Raw genomic sequence first — 20,311 nt, 5'->3', positions numbered from 1 at the left:
CTGCAGTGAAGGCTTTGGTTTTGTTTGCCAAACTGTTCACATGTGGTTGGAAACTGAGCTTGCCGTCCAATATAATTCCAAGGTGTTTAGTTTGTGCCACATATTGAATTTTCTTGCAGTGAATAAGCACTTAAGGGTCTGCGGTAATCCAACCTGTTTTTAAAGATCATTAGCTTTTGTTTTGTGTTTGATATTTTTAATTTATTTGTGAGGGTCCAGCTTACCAGGTCATCCAGGACAATCTTTTCTCGGTCCTCAAGGGTTTTCCTGGATCTTCCTGCGATGCAAATAACCAAGTCGTCTGCATAGGCGAAATTGACGCAGTTGTCAAAACCTCTGGTGAGCCACTGGTCAAGTACGGAGTTCCAAAGGAGTGGTCCTAGCACTAACCCCTGTGGGCAACCTCGGTTTATAAATTTTGAATACGATAGGTGTTGGGCAGTGACCTCAATTGACCTATTACTGAAGTTGGATCTTATGACTTTGTAAAGACATTGTGTTATATAGCTTTTTTTAATTAAGATGTTCTAAAAGTAGTTGGCAGCCATTTATAGAATTGGAAGAGTGTAAGTGCGAAGCGTATTGATGTCAACCGGCACCAGGGGTTCCCCCCATCTCTGCGTAATATGCATTGTCATGTGGAACAGTCACTGTTGTGGCCAGAGATTTAAAAGTGTGTGGATATTGTATATGTGTAGTGTCATGTATCGTTGTTCATCTCGTCATTTAGCCGTTAGGCCCCTAATGGGTTCCAACGTTGGCCAAATTTACAACACCTGAAACATTTTGACGCGGCTACGTGCTCCCTGAATCGATGGGATCCCCGTTCAATATATAATCTCGTGTGGTTTTTCAACACCTGCCATGCTGCTGGGGCCAGCTCGACGACCCAGTTGTTATTTGACCCTGTTCTTGAATTCGTTGAATACCTGGGTTGTACCAGGCTTTGGTTTGGAGAATGTCTCTGAGATTCGTAGTGATGATTTCCGTGGCCAGTTGACTGGGTGGTATTTCTTTGTCCACGTCGTATATTGTGATGGAGGGTCCTTTCCTTCTTGGCAGTTCAGCCGATAGTCCAAGGGTAGCAATTTTTGGGTTTGAGATTATTACTTTGGCATCTTTCTTTGCGTAAGCCTCTATTATGAGCCGGACATTTCGGGTCTTTCTAATTGATTTCATATTTGTGGTTTTGAGATCCTCTTTTAGTTTTCGGGAACGTCAATATTTTTTATTTTTCCTTTTGGTGACCGGCTTTTGGTCCTACGCCTCTTCTGATCTCTTAGGTCGGTTTGGGTTAGTCCCATATTTCGGTGCAGTGTCTTCCGTTTGGCTCGGAGTGCCAGTTGGGATGACTTCAATGTCGTTTTCTTGTATTTTGCTTGAATTTCGAATAATCGGGGAGGTGCGTGTTGTTGTGTTGCACAGATCTCAAGAAAAGCAAAATGATACCAAGCACAAGTCCGTAGTTTGGTTTGAATCAGAGCAGTCCATCTGCAAAATTTTCTGTCTCCTCAAGTCACTTGAGGGGGAGAAACAGCCGAGTTTCTTTCAAGGAACTTTTTTTTTTTCAATGTTTTACAGGATGCTGAGCACGATGGTGGCGTTTATTTTCTTGTAGGTGCATAAAACACATGGTTAAAAATATCTTTGCTGAAATAACCCATGATTTTCATAACTCTCCACACACCTCCAAGAACATATCACTGGCCCCGAGTGCCAAGCGAGTGACTATTGCGATTACTAACTGATATCAAAGCGATTTTCTCAAAGAGCGGCTGATAATTATAGTAGTATCCTTCATTTTTCACAGTTATTTAATTTTGCTGCTCTAAAGTAAAGAATTTAGCGTACCTAACAGAAGGGAAAAACACCTTTCTTCTTGTACATAGGACTTTTTATTAACGCACTAACTACTAACCTTTCTTTATCGCTTGGTCACTGGTGGCACCGCTCCTGCCTCCACGTGGCGGGGCTGGAAATCTGGAGCAAAGATGGACAAAATTATAAACAGTCCACTTATGGATCTTTTGATCCAGACCTAAATAAATATGATCGAGATCATGATGACACAACATTCCATGCTAAAGGATAAAAAAAAGAAAGAACGGATAATACCGTACCTCTCTTTTTAATTCTACACTCCTCCACAGACCAACTGTTTTAAAATGTCTTGAAAATGTGGCTGGCCCTCCAAAAATGGTTAAGCGATTAAGATCGGGAGACTTATTAATTGAAATGACCGAACGTAGATACGCTGAGAGACTGCTAAAAGTATCTACCTTTGGTGTAATTCCCACGAAGGTTACCCCACATGCCACCTTAAACTTCTCTAAAGGGGTAATATCAGAGTGGGATCTTTTAAACGTATCGGAGGATGAACTTGTCCAGGAACTACAAGATCAAAATGTGGTACACGCAAAAAAGAATCGTCATCAAAAAAGATGGAGAGCCTGTCCCTACTCGGACAGTGATACTCACATTTAAAACACCGAACATACTTACCACCATAAAAGCTGGTTACCTTAGGTGTCAGGTAAGACCTTATATCCCGAACCCAGACCGGTGCGGGATATAAGAGAATAAAGTCAGCTACCAAGAAGCAAGAAAATTAGTTTCACCCACTATAAACAAAAATAGTACCTATGCTAATGTAATAAAAAAAAATTCCAAACAGTCTCCACTCAAACAGATGTCACAGTTCCCATTATCAAGTCAATTTTTGATTGGGCTAGAACAGTCCCATCTGAGCAACAACCAAGTGTGCATAAACAACAACCCAAACTCTCAGACCAGGCAAATAACACTCATCTGACAAGACCAGCTGCATCTCCTCCTCAAATATGTGCTGATGCATCCGATATTACAAACCCAAAATCAAAGAAAATACCCAGGACATAATCATGGATACAGATGGCACATTTATACATGAAGAACCAATTTTAGAAATCTACGCTGAAGAAGAAGAAATGGATACTGGTCGACCAGTTTTCAAAAAAGACAAATAAAAATTGGAACGTAATAAGCCAGTCACCTTCAAAAAACAGTCAGATACAGCTCCATCAATTAACAATTGTCTCAATTTACCTACCACCAAACCATACTTACTCTTTAAAAGATATTGAAGATCTCTTCATACAGATACCTCCACCTCACTGTATATTAGGGGATTTTAACGGGCACCACCCCTTATGGGGCGATCCTAAACTAGACAGACGGGGTCGACTAATTGAAAGCTTTCTAGAGTCGCAAAACCTTACCATACTCAGTACTGGTGCACACACTCACATACAACTCCCAACTGGACACCCCTCAGCAATAAATCTCTCAATTTGTTCTCCAGTGCTGGTCCCAAGCATACAGTGGCATGTTTAAAATGATCCTATGGGCAGTGATCACTTTCCAATAATATGCAATTTTTTAATATCAAAGACTCCTTCAAACAAACCCCGCAGGAAATGGAAATTTGATCGGGCAGACTGGGCTAAATTTCGATCACCAATCTCTCTTGATGAGAAAAAAATCCAGCTCCAAAATATTGATAATGTAACAGATTACATCACGTCACATCTAAAAGTGGCCTAGGACAATACCATTATCAAATCCCCCTGGTCGCAAGCATTATAGGAGGGAGTATATGATGAGAGCCTTGTCGATCAATTCGGCCCTGGAAAGATTGTGCAAGGCTCAAGGGGTAGAATTTTTTTCAGCCTGGACCGTACTTGTTAACAGGAGAGATTGCTTCTACAGGGATGGGATACACTTAAATAGAAAGGGTGCAAGAATATTTGCTGATGCTATCGAGGCAGTGTTAGGTGGGTCGGAAAACTGCTAGCTTGGGGGGAGACAAAGACGAATACATTAACAGTAGCCACTGGCAGAGGTGAAAGAGATTCTTGCACTGCTTCTATTGGAATGAGCAGAAGCCTGAAAAACAAGATGCAGGATATTTCAGAGACTGCTGGGAATCATTGCAGTACAAGTAAACACATGGGTTGTGTTAGGGTAGCTAAGAATAGAAACAGGTGCAGGTATACCTGCGTGTACACCAATGCTAGGAGTTTGGTAAATAAATTTGATGAATTTGAGGTATTGCTCAAAACATCAAAGGCAGATATTGTTGGGACATCAGAGACGTGGTGTCACACAGATATAAGGAATGCAGAACTGGAATTTGGGGAGTACAACGTCTACCCAAAGGATAGACAGGATAGGAAGGGGGGGAGGGGTTATGCTATTAGTTAAAAAACACATAAAATCCAAGGAAGTGAAGCCAGTTGACATCGCTGGACAGTGCAGTGTCGAGTCAGTTTGGTGTGACATAAGCATTGGGAGATCAAAATTGAGAGTAGGAGTGTGCTATAGGCCTAATGACTCTGATGAGTATAACAAGAAACTGTACAGGGAAATAGAGTGGGCCAGTAAATCAGAGAGTCTTATAATGGGAGATTTTAATTTCCCAGATATTGACTGGAATTTGTGGGTTGGTCACTCACACACTAGCAAGGCTTTTGTGGATTTATTGGATGATTGTTTTCTACATCAGCATGTTCGGGAGGCAACTAGAGGGAGTAATACTCTTGGTTTGATTATCAGCAGTGATTCTTCATGCATTAAGAATCTGCAGATAAATGAACCACTAGGTGGCAGTGATCACAGTGTGCTGAAGTGGGATTTACTCAAAGAGGTAACTACCATTAGGGGTAAAGGGAAGGGTTATTGCTTCCATAAAGGCGACTACGATGGACTGAGACAGTATTTAAATTCTATACAGTGGGACCAACTGATGATGTTACCAACAGCAAATGCAAATTGGGAAATATTCAAAGAACTTATCTTGGAAGCTACTAGGCTTTACATACCAACTAAGAAATATTGTTCAAGGTTTAGGCCAAAATGGATGTCAGATGAACTAATGAGGCATATGGCAGAGAAGAAAAATGCATGGGATACTTACAAATTAACACGTACACAGAAGCCTATGGTAGATACAAGTTGATCTGAATGGAACAAAGGGGTGCTCTTACGAAGAAAGGCTTAAGTTTTGCAAATTACAGCGTCTGGAGACTAGGCACCAGCGAGGTGATCTGATAGAGGCGTATAAAGCCTTGAATGGTTTGAGCATGCTCAATGCTGATGGGATTCTTCCTCTTGCTCAGAATAATCATCTGAGAGGGCATAAATTCAAATTGAGGAAAGACAGATGTAGGATAGATGTGCGGAAATTTGCCTTTAGCCAGCGGGTGGTTGGTTGGTGGAACAGACTTCCATCCCTTGTCGTGGAAGTTGATAGCCTAAATAAGTTTAAAGCTCAGCTGGACAGGTATTTTGAACGAACAGAGGGGTGAAGTGGAAGTGGTTTCTTTTTTTTTTTTTTTTTTTTTTGGCTAATGCTCCATAAGCTTGCTTTCTTGCATCAAATGCCTCTACTAATGCTAATGCTAGAATTACTGGTGGAATGAGGAATGCACAAAAGCAAAGAAAGCAAAAATTAAAGCCTGCAATTTATTTCGGCGATGTCCAACCACAACCAATCTCATTAATTATAAGAAGCTAAGAGCAAAAGCACGATTTGTACAAAGGCAAGCCAAGAAAGAATCCTAGACCCGTTTTGCATCGACCTTTAACAGAAACACTGATCCGAAAACTATATGGAAAAAAATTAGACAGATGTCTGGTAAGTTTCCTACTATACCTTCTCCAATCCTCTCCTGGAAAGGGCAAGACCTATCCAGTCCCTTAGATACTGCTAATGCTTTAGGCAATACGTTTGCTGAAATCTCAGCCTATTCTACATCATTCAAAGGAATTAAAAACACCAAAGAAAAGCATGCTATTAACTTTCAAACTGCACGCCTTCTTTCATATAACAAACCTCTGCAATACTCTGAACTTTTACATGCTATTAGAACAGCCCACAATGGTGCTGCAGGGCCAGATGGGGTTTATTATGTCATGCGACCACATCTTGATGACAAAGCTTTGCGCCTGCTGCTGGTTTTTTACAATCGTATATTTTCAGAAAATGTTTTTCCAGCTTCCTGGCATCACTCTACTGTTTTGGCATTTCTAAAGCCTGGGAAAGATCCAACCAATCTCCATAGCTATAGACCGATATCTCTCTCAAGCTGCCTCAGCAAAATCCTAGAAAGATTGTCCACAGAAGGCTCGTCTGGATCATTGAGTCAGAATATCTAATGAGCCATAGTCAATATGGCTTTCGTAAAAATAGGTCGTGCTTAGATCTTATGGTTAAGGCTGAATTCGCCATTCGAAATGCCTTTGTTAAACGTGAGCATCTTCTAATGGTTTCAATAGACATAGAGAAGGCTTTTGACACCACCTGGCGGCATGGCATACTCAGTGATCTTTGCTCCCTTGGTCTGTGGGGCAACCTTCCTATATTTCTTTAAAACTTCCTACATACGAGATCGTTTCAAGTTCAGTACCAACATGCCCTCTCTGCAACGTTCATGCAGGAAGAAGGTGTTCCACAAGGATCAGTACTGAGTGCCACTCTGTTTGCTCTTAGAATAGATTCTATTACAAGACAGCTTCCAAATATAGTCGAAACTTATCGTTATGCAGATGACCTTTCCATCTCCTGCCATTCCCAAAATATGAGGTCTATCGAACAGCAGCTTCAGATATCACTTAATAAAATACAACAGAGGGCTAGCCGCAATGGCTATCGACTCTCGCAGCAGAAAACATTTGCTGTCCATTTTTGTAGGCAGCGCAAACTTCATCCGGATCGCGAACTTCGAATTTCTAATGTCTCCATCCCGGTCACTAATAACATCAGATTTCTAGGATTAATCCTTGACAACAAGTTAAATTTTATATATCATATTAAAAATGTGCGTACTTCCTCTCTAAAAAAAGTTAAACCTACTCAAAGCTTTATCCGCCCAAACATAGGGTGCAGATCGTACTTCTCTGCTTCGGCTATACAGGTCATTAATCAGATCCAGCCTTCATTCATCTTCTGTTGGATTCCAGCGCATTCTGGTATTTTGGGCAATGAACTGGTTGATAAAGCCGCAAAACAACTAGCTTAGACTTAATTAATATCCCTGTTCCGCCATCAGACTTTGCCTTAACTATTCAAGCTTATCAGAATGGACAACAATCTGGCACTCTCAAACAAATAATAAACTCTTTCAATTTAAACACGATCCGAAGATTTGGCGCTCCGTACATCAAGACGAGAAGAAGTAGTCCTATCAAAGGCAAGAATAGTTCATACCCATCTTTATTTACTTAGAAGAGACGATCCACCACAGTGTCCACATTGTTCTATAAATCTGACTGTTAAACACATACTCATTGACTGCCCCTACTATAGACAAGACAGAACATCAACCCTGCTATCACTGGTAAATCTTGATAAACCAATAACTCTAGAGAATCTCATTGGTGACAAGGCAAATATTTTCGAATTTTTCAACTTTCTGAAGCAAATTTGAATAAAGCAATCTTTTCTGATCTTATGAAAATTTTTCATTTTCCTATATAAAAAATGCCTTTAAACTCCCATAACAACAACAACATATCACTACACTGTTGTAGGTCTTGCCAGAAACATCTAGAATTTTCTACTTATTATCACACAAGGCAGTCAAGCGGTACAAAGAACACGTCACTGCTCTCTTGCTTGCCAGCGATTAGTTGCTGTAACAACGCTACGTCACACGTTCACGCTCATTCATGAACCTTCGAGAACACCTCCCTACAAGTATATATAGCATGCGCGGCTGGTAGATGGCAGTATACTCGTGACTGGAAGCCTTGGTAGCTTTTACTCTTTATAGTGCGTGCTCCTGGTGATTAAAGTTATACGATTCATTTTCTTCTGGAATAGTGATTACAATGTCCTCATCAACGACACCTGCTATCGGTATCGATCTGGGAACCACCTATTCTTGTGTGGGAGTCTTCCAACACGGGAAGGTGGAGATCATCGCTAACGATCAAGGTAACAGGACCACTCCGAGCTACGTCGCCTTCACGGACACAGAACGCCTCATCGGTGATCCCGCCAAAGCGCAGGTCGCCCTCAACCCGGAGAATACCGTATTTGACGCAAAGCGGCTCATAGGAAGGAAATACGACGACCCTAAAATACAACAGGACTTGAGGCACTGGCCATTTATGGTGGTCAACGAAGGGGGAAAACCCAGAATTAAAGCCACCTACAAAGGAGAAGATAAACTCTTTAATCCCGAAGAGATCAGCGCCATGGTTCTGACGAAGATGAAAGAAACAGCGGAAGCTTACCTGGGTTCAAAAGTCAGAGACGCCGTCATTACGGTGCCCGCTTACTTCAACGACTCGCAGAGACAGGCAACTAAAGATGCTGGGGCGATTGCTGGACTGAATGTCTTAAGGATCATTAACGAACCCACCGCAGCTGCTCTTGCCTATGGACTAGACAAAAACCTGCACGGAGAGAAAAATGTTCTCATCTTTGATCTTGGAGGAGGCACGTTCGACGTGTCCATACTGACAATAGACGAAGGTTCCATGTTTGAAGTGCGTTCAACTGCCGGTGATACCCATCTCGGTGGGGAAGACTTCGACAGCAGAATGGTGACCCATTTCGTGGAGGAATTCAAGAGGAAGCACAAAAAGGACCTCCGAAACAGCCCACGTGCTCTGCGCCGACTGAGAACTGCCTGCGAACGTGCTAAAAGGACACTTTCAAGTAGCACGGAAGCAGGAATCGAAATCGACGCTCTCTACGAAGGTATTGATTTCTATTCAAAGCTCACGAGAGCAAGGTTCGAGGAATTGTGTATAGACTTGTTCCGAAGTACCTTGGAGCCAGTGGAGAGGGCACTGCAGGATGCCAAGATGGACAAGAGCAAGATTCACGATGTCGTGCTGGTGGGGGGCTCTACTCGCATCCCGAAGATCCAAAAACTGCTCAAAGACTTTTTCAACGGCAAGGAACTGTGCATGTCCATCAATCCAGATGAAGCTGTGGCCTATGGAGCAGCCGTACAGGCCGCGGTCTTAACCGGTGACACTAGTGACGTCATCAGAGATGTGCTTCTAGTAGATGTAGCACCTCTGTCTTTGGGCATCGAGACTGCCGGAGGAGTAATGACCAAGATCGTGGAACGAAACTCTCGGATCCCGTGCAAAACGTCCAACACGTTCACCACTTACTCAGACAACCAACCGGGCGTGAGCATCCAGGTGTTCGAAGGAGAGCGCGCTTTAACTAAGGACAACCATCTACTGGGCAGATTCGAACTGGCTGGTATTCCTCCTACGCCGCGAGGGGTTCCTCAGATCGAGGTCACCTTCGACATCGATGCCAACGGAATCTTGCACGTGTCGGCAAAGGACCGTAGCACGGGAAAGTCGGAGAGCATCCGCATCACGAACGACAAAGGTCGGCTGTCAAAAGAAGAGATCGACCGTATGCTGTCCGATGCCGAAAAATATCAGCGAGAAGACGAAGAGCAGCGCGAGCGCATCGCTGCTCGGAACAGCCTGGAGAGTTACGTGTACAGTGTGAAGCAGGCCGTGTACGATGCGGGTGACAGACTGTCGGCCGAGGACAAGGAGAAAGTAACGAAGAAGTGTGACGAAGTGGTGAGTTGGATGGACAACAACAGTCTGGCGGAGAAGGAGGAGTTCGAATTCAAACTGAAGGAAGTCCAGTCGGAGTGCTCTCCGGTGATGAGCAAACTTCATCAGGGATCTTCCGGTACTAGGGGACGGAAGAGTGGACCTACTGTAGAGGAAGTAGACTGACATTGTGTGCGTGCTACGTTTCAAGAACTATCATCTAGTCTTATTTATTATTCAGAGTATATACGGAGATTTTGTAATTTTTTAAATACAACTGCATGTAAATATTTTGTGTTCAATTTTTGTGTTGTAACTTTTAAAAAATAAAACTTTTTTAAATGAATTTTCAGCTTGTGCGTTGTGTAACTTGCTTTCAATTTGGGCTCAGACATTTCATGTTATTATTACATAGTGTATGTAACATGGTTCCTTAATATAAATTTTAAACTCCACTCTTTAGCCTTCGAAGTTGGCAAACTCCTTTCGTTGCTACATTCCACTTTGTGTAACTAAGGTTAGAACATTTATTGTGTTTGGTTTGGAAAAATATAGGCTTTTTGACCATTTGTTTTGTTTATTGAGGAACAATTCTGAGTTTTTTTTTTTTTTTTAATTTCAAAGGTCCCAACATCCAATGAAGAAGAAACTAGAAGAAACTTAAAGAAACTAGAATCTTGAGATGGCATCGCATTCTATAATGCTAAAAATATATGTTTATATATCTGAATGAAGTGCAGCTTCATTAGTAGTAGGTATCAGACCTAAAATAAATTTCCCCTTTATTCTGCACCACGAAACAAAACATAGGGCCAGAGGAGTTTACATGATGGAAAATACACGAATATTACCATATTGAGCGTCAGTAGGCTGGAATAAGTACAAACTAGGCAATCACCCAACCTTCTGTTGGGTGATTGAATGAAGATTATTGGGCCTTTATGATTGGAGCAAATTGAGGACAGCGATTTACAGTCAGCTTGGGCATGCTCCTTTGGTCCACAGTTTGGGCGTATTGCATTACCTCGACATTGTTTGAAATTTTCCGAATTACTGACACTTATAACATCTTTTGTGTGGCCTTCTGATCCTGCAATTCCCTCCTGTGAGACATTGAGGTCCTATTCTGAAACCACACCGTTGGAGGTATTGAGTGTAGCACGTGGTGACCCCTTAATGTTAAAAAAAACGTTGAAAAGAATTGAACTTATTGTAGTATACCTATACAGAAAGTCAGATTCACTAATAAAAAATTATGGGAAAAGTTCTTTCAGAAATTTAAAAAAGAATGGTAGATATCGTACGGTATGTTAGGATGCGTTAAAACTTATCTCATTAAGAAGCACACTCGCTGGTCAGAAAACAAGAAACCTTTTGTAGATGACGTCAACAGATAATTAAAGGTACCTCGTGCAAATTGTTATTAAAATTTTTAAATATTCAAACTGCGAAGCACTATTTATTAGAAACACCCCAATTCGCGTTTCTCTGAGTAGGCGCAAGACGCAGATATGCTGAAGGAATAAGTGCTTTTGTTTATATTCATAATAACGTCTGAGCCAGCTCGAAGATTATCAACGAAAGTCCTTGAGCCTACTACAAGGTCTCTTGCCCGTGAACACTAGGCTCCCTTGTCCGGGCCCACTGGAACGCCCATCTCCCACACCTGAGTCATCCCTACCATCCGAAACGGATATAGTTACACTCTCTAAAGACAGCGCCTATAGCGCCATGCTAAAATCAACGAAAAGGAACTCTGACAATGCAGGCATGAATGGAGCACAGCAAGGCCAGATGCCCAGACCTCAACCTCAACCGCCGCAAGCATCCCCGCGCCAACGGTATTCCAGAAACAGAAAAACCACCACCTTGATTGGCACGAGAGTAGTTAACACTAGCCTCAGAATACGAGATCGCCAAGCCACTAGCAATACTCATGCAAATATCTTCATTAGCAGGCTGGATCCGTTGACAAAAGTTGAAGAAATTCAGGCACTGTTGATGGAACTAGGCATACCCGGTAAGCCTTTCAAAATCAATACCAAGCATCCGTCTTACGCTTCCTTTAGGATTCAGATTGATGGGTCTAATTACCAACAATACCTGAATGCCGAATACTGGCCCAGAGGGCTGTTGGTAATGCCGTATTATGGGACACCAAAGACCAAGAACTTATCAAGCCCGAACCCCATTCCACAACAAGGCATAACTACAACAGCGTAGCTACCTGTCCTCTCTAGCGGAGTCTCCCAAATTATATCCGAGAGCGAGTGCAACTTACGGATGTCTAACGTGGAGATGACGAGCGAACATCGGACCGATCGCATTCCAGTCAGAATATCCAGTAAGAGGGCTCATCGAACGCGACATCGATCCCGGGATGAGATTTCAGATTATTATGTGAAAAGCAAATACGGTTCCAAGAGTAATCTCATCATAGTACAACCTTCTGTCGAAATAATAATTCGATGTTTCCTACAAAACATCAGGAGTGTCAAAAACAAATTAGATGGCCTACTTGATTTGCTTTCCTGCTCAGACTACGACTTCGTCATTCTGATTGAAACCTGGCTCAGAGATGAAATGGAAATTTCCGCCTTCACCTCAAATCTTGGCTATCACACGCTGGCTGCTAATAGTATTGGGAGACGTGGTGGCGGTGTAGCAATCTGTCAAAGGAGTTCACTACCCCTGATTAAGGCATACACTTATCCTGGAAGTGACATAGAAGCTGTTCTTGGAATCTACCGATTTGCTGGTTTGTCGATCTCTGTGTGTGCCGTGTATTTACCCCCACCAGTTTCTGAGGATTCTGTCCTTAATCTGACAGCATGGCTGTCATCCACAACCAATCACCGGCAAAAGCTCATCATCCTCGGCGACTTTAATCTTCCACTGCCAGCCACAACGAAGCTCCTAGATACTCTGTCATCGAACATGTCGGATATGGGCATTGGTCTTATTCATGTTCCTCCCTCACACGGCGATGCCACCCTGCAGCGCATCTTCTCAAACTGTTTAGTAAAGGAAACCCTGACCATAACTGAGAACTTCCTCCCGTCCGATCATGTTCCGATTGCTGCGATGATATCTATGCAGGCACCTAAGGATGAACGTAGAAAAGTACAAACTACAAACACTGTCAGGAGAATATACAATCCCAAATACATCAACATTGGAAAAGTTACTACCCTTTTCCAACTTTACCCATGGAACATACTGGCTGAGCTTAACATAAATGAGGCTGCCTACTGGCTTTCGAGATGGATGGAATTCATTACAAGGTCTGCAATGTCCAAAACTTGCATCCTAAGTCCCCACTCAAAGCCATGGTGGAATGACTTCCTGACCAAGGCCTTTAGGGAAAAACAGGCAGCCCATGCCTCTTACAAGAAGTCGCCTTCACAAGAGTCATACACCAAATTTTCCAAAGCAAGGATGGATTTCCAGAAGAGGAAACAATTTTCTATTGACAATTTCATGAATGGCCGGCTATCCAGGGGAAAACGTGTGTGGTCCACTAGTCATACTTGCACCCCTCTATCTTTAGATGTCCAGGAATGGTGTGAGCATGTGCTCCGTATTAAGCGAGATCACCGTGAGTCCGAAGCATATCCTTGGAACGAAGCGTTTAACATTTCTTCACCTACTAGTAATACAGAAATTTCCGAAGAACAACTAATAAAAATAATAAATTCTCTACCTGACAAGTCCACCATAGGAATTGACGCAATACCTCTTTTTAGTCTAAAAATTGCTTCTTATTTCATCAGCAAAGAGCTCACTCAACTCTACAACAGAGTTCTCAAATTTGCACAGGTACTGTACCTTCAAGCTGGTTAGCATACAGAGTCGTGGCAGTTCCGAAAAAGCCTCATGCGAAAAGACCGGCTGACTTCAGGCCAATATCAATTGCCTCTCCCTTCCTGAAATGCCTCGAGAAGTGCATCTATAATGATGTAGCACTCGCAATCTTTGCGCATAGGCCAGAACATACCCATTATGCCATGCCTAATAGATCTACCGTAACCTGCCTACAGTCATTATCACAGAAAATACTTCAGGCCTGGAATGACAACGAAGATCTTCACACCATTTTTCTGGACATGAAAGCTGCTTTCGACTCAGTCCAGATAACACCCCTTCTTGCCTTACTTGAAAGATTCTACGGGATATCCGGAAATATGCTCGACTTCCTCCATAATTTGTTATCTAGGAGAATGCTTCACTTCAAAGGTGATGGCATTACAGTCACTAAAAGCGTCGAAGTCGGGATCCCACAAGGTGGTTGTCTCTCAGCCTTGTTATTTGCAGCAATATTCGTTCCACTAATGGATCAAATTCCAGCCTTCCTATCGTATGCTGATGATATTGTTTGCTACTTGCCATGCAAACGCCATGTTGGTGATGCACAAGAAAGACAAACCGCCTCTGAATCTGTAAACAGCTACCTAAATACGTTCTATAAGTATGCTAAATTTTTTGGCCTGTCAGTCAATCCAGAGAAGTCAAACTATCTCATCTTTACGCCAAGTCGAATGACTTCTACCGATACTGCATCTTCTCTACTTCCGGAATTGGCAGGAAAGGTCCTGACTCCCACAGACAGCGTCAAATTCCTAGAAGTAATCCTTGATGCCAACCTCACATATAAAAAACAAATCCAAGCACAGTATTCCAAAGCCCTAAGAGCGTTCTGGGGAATGAAAATTGATCTTTGCAAAACGCACAATAAGAAAATAATCAAGAAGTAACTTGTTACTTACTTCTGTAGTGTGCTCTCCTATGCCGTGGAAGTTTGGTCGGCGGCACCACCCACCAGCCTCAGGAAACTGTGGGGCCTCGAATTCTGGGTGCTGAAGTGGGCCAACTTGTGGTCGCACCAGAACTACACAACATCTAAATCTACCCTCTGTTGCAACCTGCAATATACGCCCATAGTCCACAGAGCCCATGTGCTAAAAATAAAGTCATTCCTTCATCTGTGCTCAGCTAAGCAGGATCACATCAACATCTGGAACACGATTGGTTGGCGTTTGCCAGGCAGACATCTCCGTAGTACTCCCTCCCTGTGCTCAAGGCTCCAGCGGTTACAGAATTTCAAAAGACACTTCCCTAATGTGACTCTGGACACTCTCAACTCGCTCAACATCGACATCGACCTGTGGACTATAGACAAGGCATATCGCGATGGCATCTTGGCCCATCTTGCTGTTTGTAAAGGACATTTATGTAAGTGCCGATCTTAGCTAGCCGATGTCATTTCATGTTCTGCTCAACTTGTAGTCCGTTTTCGCTGTAATTACTACTTCATTCATTTTACATTCTGTTTATCATCTTTGCTTTGATCTATTAATTATTATATAGTTATTATTATTATTATTATTATTATATATACATATATATATATATATATTTTTTTTTTTTTTTTTTATTTTTATATAAAACAAAATCACTTGTATAAACAACAAATTGTAAGATTCCTCTGGATTTCTGTGTACGGAATCATTATTGTATAAAATTTATGTTAATAAAGAATCTTATTATTATTATAATTTTAATTATTAAAACTAATACTAGAGGTAACCATTCTAAGGGAAGCTTAATATTGATGAAGTGAAATTTGTATGTTCTAAGGTTGGGGATAATAAAATACCAGGTTTGGACTTGATTGAAAATAATTGTGTTAAAAAGTTTGTTGACTTGTGTCCAGAAATAATGGTTAATATGTATAATAAGTGTTTATTGAAAGGAGTTTTTCCAGGATTTTGGAAAATATCTCTGTTAAAATTATTACAAAAACCTGGCAAATTGTTGACTGATCCTAGGGGTTATAGACCCATTTCTTTGTTAGCAAATTTGGGCAAAATATTGGAAAGATTGTTGTTGTTAAGGCTAGAGAAATTGTTCAACGAACAAAATCTTCTCTTTAAATATCAATATGGTTTTAAGAGAAATAGTTCAACAGAGGATGCCCTACGCGATTTGATTAATTTTAGTGTAAATTCTGGTGAGAAATATGTGTTAGCATTATTCATAGATTTTGAAGGAGCATTTGATACTGTATGGTATCAAAGTGTGCTTTTTTCATTAAGAGAATTAAATTGTCCCAATTTGTTATACCAAATTATTAAAAGTTATTTAATGGATAGACAGATTATTATAAGATCCCAACATTTAACTTTTAATAGAATTATTGATCGCGGTTGTCCACAAGGATCTGTGTTGGGTCCTATTTTATGGAATCTGGTCTTAAACCAGTGGTTAAGTAGAACAGTCCCTAATTGTTATAAGGTGGCTTATGCTGATGATTTGGTTTTGTGCGTGACAGGAAGATCTAGAGCAGTATTAGAAAGTAGAATGGAAGTTATTGTTCAGGATTTGACTGATTGGGCTACATTAAATAAACTAAAAATTTCATCTTCTAAAACTGTCATGATGTTATTAAAAGGAAAATTAGACTACAACAGACCACCTCGATTATTAGTAAACAGTAAACAAATTCCTCTTGTTTCCCAGGTAAAATATTTAGGGGTTATCTTGGATGACAAGTTATTATTTTTCCAACATTTGAATTATTTAAGTAGGAAAATAAAAAATTACACTGCTTCTATAGTTAGGGTTACCAGAAAAGATTGGGGATTAGGTAAACGCATTTTGTATCTATATTATAAAGCTATTTTTATTCCGATTGTGTCGTATGCTGCATCAATTTGGTATGTTCGTACTGTCAATGTAAAATTTAAACAAAAACTATTATCAATACAAAGAATAATGTTGTTAACTATTTTGCGTGTTTGTAAGACTGTTTCGACTAATGCTCTACAGGTGATTGCGGGGGTATTGCCTTTGGATTTAACAGTCGTGTATAGAGCTTTTTGTTATTTTATAAGAAAAGGAATACACAAATTACATTTCTGGGGATTACTAATGAAGTTTCTTCTGCAGTCAGCAAACAGAAGAAAGAAATTTTGGTGAAATTAATTAAATTATGGCAGGACCGTTGGGATTCCAGTAGTACTGGTAGAGTAACTTATTTATTTATACCTAGTGTCGAATTTAATTTTAATAACAAATTGCATCGCTGGTTTTATCCAAGTATGGAATGCTCATATTTGATTACGGGGCATGGTTCCTTAAAAAGTAAGTTGCATCAGTTTAGTTTAGTGGAAGATCCTTACTGTGTTTGTGGAAGGTTGGAAACATGGGATCATATCTTATGTGAATGCAATTTGTATGATGAATTTAGATTAGACTTATTTAATTTGGTACCTAATTTTATTAGGGGTTCTGAATTAATTTGGCTGTCTAATGAAAGGAATTTTGTAGAATTTCAACGGTTTTGCAGGTTGACATTTAATAAAAGGAGGAGTATACATGTTGTTACTAATACTGACTAAAGACCTGTTTTTTTTTTTTTTTTTTTTTCCTCCCCTCCTCTGGATGGATAGGCATTCTGTCTTGGAGGCGGGGAGAAATTTTTTTTTTATTTATTTATTTTTTATTTTATTTTATTATTATTATTTTTTTTTTGGCTGGCCTTGTGGAATGACCATGAGGCGGGATTGTTGCACTCACTAGTAAGATGTATTCTCCTAGTTGGTGCTTTTTTTTTTTTTTTTTTTTGCTGGCTCTTGGGTGTGGGCACCCCAGGAGCGGGACTGCTGGCACCCACCAGTCTTGCACCCTTACTGGTGGGTGCGGGATTTAGGTGCAATATGCACAGCCAGAGCTAATAGATCCAGGCATAGCTCCTCGTGCCAGGGATGGGCACCAGGTGGTAATTTCCCAATGGACTATCACCTGGTGGCAGAGTAGCCTGTTTGACTTATAACACATTACACACACGTGCACACACACTTACACTAACAGGCCATTTTGAGAATATGTTATATGATAAATTGGTGGAGATGGATGTATGTCCGGGTGCCACCCTTCGACAGTTAAATACATACATACATACATACATACATACTAAGGGAAGCAAACAAACACAAAATAAAAAGAAAATAATTTTATTCGAAAACAAAAAGCTTTACAAATCGGAAATTAGCATCAATGACACAGAAAACGTATCACAAACAGGATTTTCAATCACATTCTGTCTATTCTGCCTTACTTTCTTGCTGTACTTCTTCTGATGGGAGTTTCCTACATCACTATGGGAACCACCCTTTCGTTCTACTTCGAGGATTCAACATTTTTTCTTCAGGCCTCCACAGTCAAAACATCGTTCTGATTTAGGGAAGAAGAAGAAACAGGCTGGAGGTCAACTTCCGTTGGTAAACCACAACGGTGGGTGAACTGTCTACTTAGGAAACCGTGTTCGCCGTCTTTCCCCTCGTGCTTGCCATGAACCATCACACAATCGTCGACGACCTGCACTGAGATTTCGTTTGGTGAAAAGTCCGCAACATCCGGAAATTGTCCACATCATTCTTCACACACACAACGAATCCCGATTTTCACGATTATTGGGCAGCGACGGACTAACACTGGCTTCACAGAGTATGACAACACCATCTTGGACTAAGGGACTGGAAGTACTTGAAATAATCAAGAGTTTCTCGACACAACTACTCGAACTGTTCATCTACTTCACCACCATCGGCACCCGTTATACACCAAAGCACGTTTCTAGAAACTTCCATCGTAATAACAACTGGAAACTCCTAGAATGTCATCCCAGGCGAATGTACTAGAAGCTTGTGGCTAGCAGTAGATCGCAGCGACCCCTACATGACCTTGTTTTGTGATATTTTTTGGCGTGACAGGTACTGATAACTGTCTTTTATTATATCAACTGATTACGAATTTAAAAGCTTGGATTATTAAAAAATAAAAGGCACCTGTCTGTTTATTATTTGCCTATGCTGGTAGTTTATTTTCAACCCGAATTTTTAAACTTTTGCTAATAAATCTAAATATTTCTATTAATTTTTTTTAAAAAAATCATTTAGTTCATGTATCAAATACTAATTTATAGATTAATCAAAATCTAAAAAAAAATCATAATTTCCCACTTACATCGGAGATTACGATTTCGTTTTTCATTCCTACAATCATATTCATGGTAACAAAAAAAAAAAAAAAAAAAAACGAAAACACTAAGAATAAAAAGCAAGAGATAATTTTAAAAGATATTAATAAAACAAAAGAAAAGCGAAATGATTTCAAAAATGGATGATAGTGCGTTTATGCACGATCATCCATTAATTAAATGTGTTTAATTAATGAATGAACATATTTAGTTAACACGAACTAAATATGTGTACAGAAAAACAAAGGGAATTGATTTAGAAAAACATGCACCCACAACACAGATTATGCACAAAACGAATGACAACAAATTAATCAGCACAATTAGATGAGAAAAGAAGCATTCACTGAATTAAAACAAGAACCAGTTCCGAATAATAAAATGACGTCATCACTGAAGCAATTCAAGATGTACGCAGAATACAATATTGAATACCCAAAGAGCAAAAATAAACTGCGAGTAATTACACAACTCATTTTTTTACTCCTTTTAAATTATTAATTTTGCCCTTGTTCTTGTCAAAATTATATTATTTTACAAAATAAACAAATAGCGTGTCTGACGTCACACCTGCAGAGCATACTAGAAAATTCTAGTCTGTACGTGCAGTTGCCTAGCGACAGCAAATCGCGAACGATTCTCCTGTTGCGTCACTTGGAACATTCTGGACACGATAACAGTTCATATAAATAGTCGCGATTCAAGTGGAACTAGCAAACAAATTGCAAGTTAGTTGTAGGTTTTTGTGCTTTTGTCAAGTTTAAAATTTCCCCGGGTCGCTACTAATGGCTTTGTCGCCGAGTTTGGTCGCTTCGTTGTTGGGCCGTAACTGGTGGAACGCGTGGGACTTCCCCCCTAGTCTCTTCGATCAGCATTTCGGCCTTGGAATGCTACCGGAAGATTTTGTGTCACCGTTTCCTTACTGCGGGCTTCGATTAAGGCCGAGACGACAGTTGAGCGTTCCGGAAGGCAGGGGTGTTTCTCGAGTGATAAATGACCCGGACAAGTTCCAGGTGATGGTGGACGTGAGCCACTTTTCCCCCGACGAAGTGTCCGTGAAGACTGTAGACAACTGTGTGGTGATTCACGCCAAGCACGAGGAGAAAGAGGATCAACACGGCTACATTTCTCGAGAGTTCACTCGCCGTTATATGCTGCCCCCCGAGGCCGAACCAGAGACTGTGACCTCCTCACTTAGCAGCGACGGTGTTCTAACTATTCAGGCCCCTAAGAAAGCACTCGAACCTCCTAAGACTAACGAGAGGGTTGTTCCTGTAACGATAACGGAAACTCCTTCAGTTACTTCAGGAGAAAAGCAGCAGGAAGAGGAAAAGAAGAGCGAATAGAAATAATGTAAGATAAACTAAAAGATTAGTTTTTCCTGCTTATTTTATGTTTCTCGAATATTGCACATACATTTTTTTATGGGAAGTTAAAATTAATAATTAAATGTTACAAACCTGCCTGATATGTTACTTGCAAGAGAAAAGCTGGAAGAAAAGAGTGAATAGAGAATGTACGATAGAATTAAAGACTGTGGTTATTTTTAACTTCTTGTTTTGTTTATATTTCTTGAATATTATAAATTACGTATTACATTAATGCGTTCTGTACTATATACTGTATTGTAGTGATTGGCACGCCATCTTGTGGAGATGGACGAATTTTGTACATAACTAGTTTATGCAAAAT

General features: G+C 40.6%; 1 protein-coding gene and 1 pseudogene across 1 annotated transcript; both read left to right on the top strand.

The window, feature by feature from the left end:
• Window positions 1-7,828: 7,828 nt before the first annotated feature.
• LOC150086593 (heat shock protein 68-like) lies at window positions 7,829-9,766 on the top strand. Its single transcript, XM_090371475.1, has one exon. The coding sequence runs from the start codon at window positions 7,870-7,872 to the stop codon at window positions 9,763-9,765; it is 1,896 nt and encodes a 631-aa protein (XP_090227601.1). The 5' UTR covers window positions 7,829-7,869; the 3' UTR covers window position 9,766.
• Window positions 9,767-19,279: 9,513 nt separating this feature from the next.
• On the top strand, window positions 19,280-20,073 carry LOC150086592 (protein lethal(2)essential for life pseudogene; annotated as a pseudogene).
• Window positions 20,074-20,311: the final 238 nt, after the last annotated feature.

This window comes from Mastigoproctus giganteus, chromosome 4 (genome assembly GCF_048544385.1).
Source record: "Mastigoproctus giganteus isolate SK-2022 chromosome 4, ASM4854438v1, whole genome shotgun sequence".
NCBI lineage: Eukaryota > Metazoa > Arthropoda > Arachnida > Uropygi > Thelyphonidae > Mastigoproctus > Mastigoproctus giganteus.
This window is presented reverse-complemented; position numbering and strand designations above follow the sequence as displayed.